The sequence below is a fragment of the Lactuca saligna genome, chromosome 3 (assembly GCF_052625555.1).
Source record: "Lactuca saligna cultivar CGN05327 chromosome 3, ASM5262555v1, whole genome shotgun sequence".
In the NCBI taxonomy this organism is placed as follows: domain Eukaryota; kingdom Viridiplantae; phylum Streptophyta; class Magnoliopsida; order Asterales; family Asteraceae; genus Lactuca; species Lactuca saligna.
Window position 1 is genome coordinate 111,604,927 of NC_136419.1, and position 5,434 is coordinate 111,610,360.

Here is a 5,434-nt window from a genome sequence, read left to right on the forward strand (position 1 = left end):
GGGTTTTTAGATCTATGGTTTTTAGTAATGTTTACAAAAGCACAAGTAGGTGAAGAAAGATAGATATGGATAGTTTTGAAGAGCACCGGTGGTGTGAGGTTAGTAGTGTTGGCGGCGTTTGGTGACCTTGGCGGGGGAGAAGAAACAATTATGGAGAAAGAGTAGTTAGGGTCATGGTGGTGGAAGTTGTATTACTGTCGGTGATAACGTCGGGAAGGAAAATCGTCGGTGGAGGTGAAGAAACTAGTCGAGGTTGTTCTTTAGATTTTTATAGAGAACGGGAGAGAAGGGTTTTAGAGAGAGAGAGAGAGAAATGCAACATTCAAATTTAAAGTTTCGTGTGATTTGTTGATATAGTATATGTTTGTAAATGTAAGCGTCTCATTTTGTGTGTAATAACATAGGTATTTGTTTTGATTGGTTAATTTTATTTTACTTGGATCACAATCTCAACCATTCATTTTGTATCTAATGGTCAAAAAACATTCTCACTGTTTTTAAGATAGATGTCTTAAAATTGAAAGAGACCCACCACATATATGCATTATAAGTAGTTATATTTATATATATATATATATATATATATATATATATATATATATATATATATATATATATATATATATATATATATATAAATATATAAGTTAGATTATAATATAAGTTTTTAAATAAGGCATAACAGGATTACCACCTTATAAAAATAAAAATAAGATAACAACTAATTAATTGATTTTCTATTTCAATATTTCATTATTATCTTTAAATGATTAATTATGTTCTAAAGTTTTGTTATACGAAAATTTTGTCATATATATAAAAGTAATCATGTTTTAATTTTTCAAATTGTAAAAGTAATCATGGTTTATGTTTTTCATATATGAAAATCATATTACGAAAAAAGAATACTAGCATCTATCCGTTTTAAAATAAACTTCACATATTATTTTAGTTTTTAAACAGACATTTTGACAAAATAACTATTTTTTTAGGATTAATGTATACTTATATATGAGTAGGAGATGATACAAGAACAATATATTACACGTTCTTTAAAGTATAACAAATCCGTGCTTATAACATATGAAAATTTGCATTCATAAATAAGTCTCATTTTTGAACCAATTTGCTAATATTTATTGCAACACACCCTCCCTCTAAACCTTAAGCCCCTAAATAGTCATTTGAAATTGATCATCAAAAGAAACTATTTGGTACCGTTGCATCACTAATAGTTAAAATAAACTATCTAGAGATTTGGTCCAAGGTTTCCGCTATGTCCGCATGAAGATGACATGTTACCATTCAAGCTGATAAAAAAAACAATTTCTAATCAGATTATGTTTCGCGATGACAATCAATAAAGCTTACGGAGAAACAATTCCAAATGTAGATATTTATCTTCCAGAATCGGTTTCACGCATGGCCAACTTTATGTGGCATTGTTTAGAGGGATATCACGTACCAATACAAAAGTATTAGTGAACTCTGATGAACAGTTCAACGACAATGAAGTTTATACATCAAATATGGTCAATAAAGAGGATATGATTGCTCTGTAGGTATTTATCTTTAAGAACCGTTTGGAGGTAAGACCGTTTTATTTGGAGATGGCTTTAGACAAATTCTTCTAACAATACGAAGATGCAATTGTTCAGATACTATGCATGCATCATATTCATCCAAATTACGACATGATGTACAATTTTACGTTTAACCGTAAACATGAGATTTATTTTGGTTGTCTAACTAATGATTTGGATGAGACAAAATCATTTGATGAGTGGATTCTTAAAATCGGTGAAGGTAATACTGGCGACCCTAATGATGGTGAAGCTGAAATTGAATTTCCAGAAGACGTTGTTGTTCGCTCTATAAGTGACGATATTCATTCAATTGTATCCGCCATTTATCCATCCTTTGAAAACCATCTTGATGATCAATCATATTTTCAAGATAAAACTATTTTGGTCCCTACAAATGAAGAATTTGATGCTACCAATGACTGCATTTTAGGATTGATGAAAGATGAAGGGAAAACATATATGAGTTCAAATTCTTTACGTGATACAGAGTTACCAGGTTTTTTTAGGAATCAATCTACTCTTCAGTTATGCTGAATGGTTTTAAGGTATCTAGAATTTCTAACCATAAACTTACACTAAAAATAGGTGTTCCATTCTTATTACTTTGTAATATTGACCAAACCAAAGGACTATGAAATGGTACTAGATTATAGATTGTTAAGCTTGGAAGAAACGTCATTGAAGCCTGAATCATATATGCTAGACTCTTTATCAAGACTACTTATATACCTTGAATGAATTTAACTTCGTTTAATAAAAGAATCTCATTCTGTTTTCAGCGGAGGCAATTCCCCATAGTAGTTTATTTTGTTATGGCCATTAACAAAAGTCAATGACAATAATTATCAAATGTTGGATTATACTTGCATAAGCTCGTATTCACTCATTTTCAGTTATATATTTTTTGTTTCTCGCATCACAAGTGAAAAGGGATTATAGGTACTCATATATTACGAGTAAGGTTGTCCAACTAATAAAACAAAAAGTTATGTTTACAAAGAAATTCTTCAACTATTATAGATATTCAAGTGTTTCTTTGTTTTTTATTCAAACATTTAAATGTTAGCAATAATGTTAAGTTTGTTTATGTTACTTTATTTTTTTATAGTGCCAACTTTTTTCATACCTTTACATTTACATTTTTATATTTTCGTACACATTTTACGTGGATCATAATAATCTTGTTAGATCATAGAAACTCTAAGTCATTTTAGTTTTTAATTATTGGGTTATCATTGTATTTTTTAGAAAGTAACTATTTGGTTTGCCTTTAAGTTGCCAACAAACGTATTTTAAAAATATAATGTAATTTGTAGGTTTATATGTTATATCAGGATAAAGATGTCAACATTTTTACAATTTTATACTTTTGATAACCATTTATACTTTTGATCCACATTTTAAACTCTTTAATGATTTTGGCTGAACATTAAATTTTATTACAATTTCATCTCAAAATAATTTAATCTACAAATTAATTTTTCTAAAAATTTTTAAAGACTTTTTTAGATTTTTTTTCAATATAATTTTCTTATTTGTTTATAGTTTTTTTAAAAAAAGAAAAAAAAAATCCTTTACAACATTTTTATAATTTTTTATAGTAAAAATTATTACTTGTTATAATTATTCACAAAAAGTTACAAAGTTGTTTTATATTTTTTAATACAATGTCTTAACTTGGGTTATAATATTTTAAAAGAAAAAACATCATAAATGGTCCTTGTGGTTATCCAAAATCTGAAGTTTAGTCCCCGTGGTTTAAAAACCTCATAGATGGTCCCTGTGTTTTCAAAACTTTTGATGTTTGGTCCTTATTGCTAACTCCGTTAAGTTTTGTCCGTTAACTGAAGGGCATTTTCGTCATTTCACACCACAGGGACCATTTATGATCTTTTCAGTTATTTTTTTAAAAAGAAAAAATAATAAATATAATTATTTAATGTATAATCTCTCTCTATCTCTTTCTCCCTCTCTTTCTCTCTCTCTCTCTCTCCCCCCCTCTCTCTCTCTCTCTCTTTCTCTCTCTCTCTCTCTCTCTCTCTCTCTCTCTCTCTCTCTCTCGGGATGAAGAATCAAAGGGAAAAAACCCCAGATTTGTACTCTCTCTCCTTCGGTCAGAGACTCACCTACCGGTGGTGGAGCACCACCATCGCCACTACAATTTTCAGACCACTAACCACCACCATTGCTGCTGTCTCTCTCACAATTCTACCTGATATAAGCCTCAATAACATCTGAAGATGTCGAACCCTTGCAAGATCACCATAATTTGACCTAAATTTGTAAGCCCAAATCAAAATCTAAAACTGTAACCTAGATTCAAGTTTTGCCTATAATATTTGACCTAAATCGAAAGTATCATCTCCGTTGTCACATTCCTCTAAAAGCTCTGCATTTGCGAGCTTCAATACAAGCTCACCCATCGAAAACTCATGAAATTGGTTCTGCCTCCATCAATTTCATCAAGAACCAACAACAAACTCTAAGGCTTAATTTGTTTCACCAGGTTGGGATCTTCCTCCATCAATAAGAGGTATCTGAAAGGAGGAGGCAATCGTCAGTGTTCAGATATTAGCCAAAGCTTAGTGTTTATCGCAGCTCATAAAGAGCTAGAAAAGGAATTCATAAATGAAATTGTTGAAGCTGGTGATGGTAGAGATAAACAACTACGTAGAGAGAAATCGATGGAGTATAGGGAAATCGAGGGGAGAAGGAGTACACACAAGAGAGAGGCGACATCGGGTAGAGGAAATGAAGATCCATGGGTTTTTCAGTGGGTTCTAGCCGTGTTTTAGATCAGTGGTGGCTTCGATGATACTGGGTTGAGGTCTAAATTTAGGGCGATGGCTCCGATGGTGGGATCGATTGCAACTAGGGTTATGCGAGGCGGTTCATGGCGAAAGTCAGGTGAATAACAAGACATGGATCTTGTTTGACACCGATCTTCTCTTTTTCTTGTTATACATAAGCTTTAGAGTAAAGAATGGTGGTCCAGATGGTTTAGCTTCTTTTCAAATGAGAGAGAGAGAGAGAGAGAGAGAGAGAGAGAGAGAGATTATATATTAAATAATTATATTTAGTTTTTTCTTTTTTTAAAAAAATATGAGAAAACATCATAAATGGTCCCTGTGGTTGTGAAATGACGAAAATACCCTTCAGTTAACGGACAAACTTAACGGAGTTAGCAAAAAGGACCAAACATCAAAAGTTTTGAAAACACAGGGACCATCTATGATGTTTTTAAACCACGGGGACTAAACTTCAGATTTTGGGTAACCACAGGGACCATTTATGATGTTTTTTCATTTTAAAATGTTTTTATACTTTGATATAATTTTTATGCAACTATTTTTAAACAAAATATTTTATAGACGTTTTAATTTTTTTTTAAAGTTCTTATTTTTTTTTTAATTCTCATATATTTTTTTTATAACTATGATAAAATCCTTTCAAAATATTCTTTTACAATATGTTTAAAATGCTTCATAATTTTTTTCTATATTTTTTATAACATTTAAAAGTACTTTCATTAAAGATAAGTTATATGAAATGTAAAAAAAGTTTAAAAAAATATAAAACAAATTTAAAACATTGTATCTAAAAAGCTATTTTATTTTAAAAATTATCATTATAAGGAAAATGATTATAATTCTAACCCAAGATGTTGTATTAAAAAATATAAAATACCTTTATAAAGTTATTAAAATATATTCTTTAGTAATTATTACCAAAAAAAATTCTAACAAAATAATCCACTGAGGGACTAAAAAGTAACCTTTTCAAACTTGTAGTACTTCTTTGTAATATTAGGTCATCAAAGAACCAAACCTAAAATACTCGCCCCAAAA

The 5,434-nt window shown here is 30.1% G+C and overlaps 1 protein-coding gene across 1 annotated transcript; it reads left to right on the forward strand.

Moving 5' to 3' along the window:
* The first annotated feature begins 1,694 nt into the window (after window positions 1-1,694).
* LOC145035873 (uncharacterized) lies at window positions 1,695-2,120 on the forward strand. The gene has a single exon (XM_078984375.1). It carries the CDS (start codon window positions 1,695-1,697, stop codon window positions 2,118-2,120), a length of 426 nt encoding a protein of 141 aa, XP_078840501.1.
* The last annotated feature ends 3,314 nt before the right edge of the window (window positions 2,121-5,434 follow it).

Bases quoted from the DNA above. Each gene is read 5' to 3' on its own strand.
- LOC145035873 (XM_078984375.1), top strand. From the start codon at position 1,695: ATGATGTACAATTTTACGTTTAACCGTAAACATGAGATTTATTTTGGT.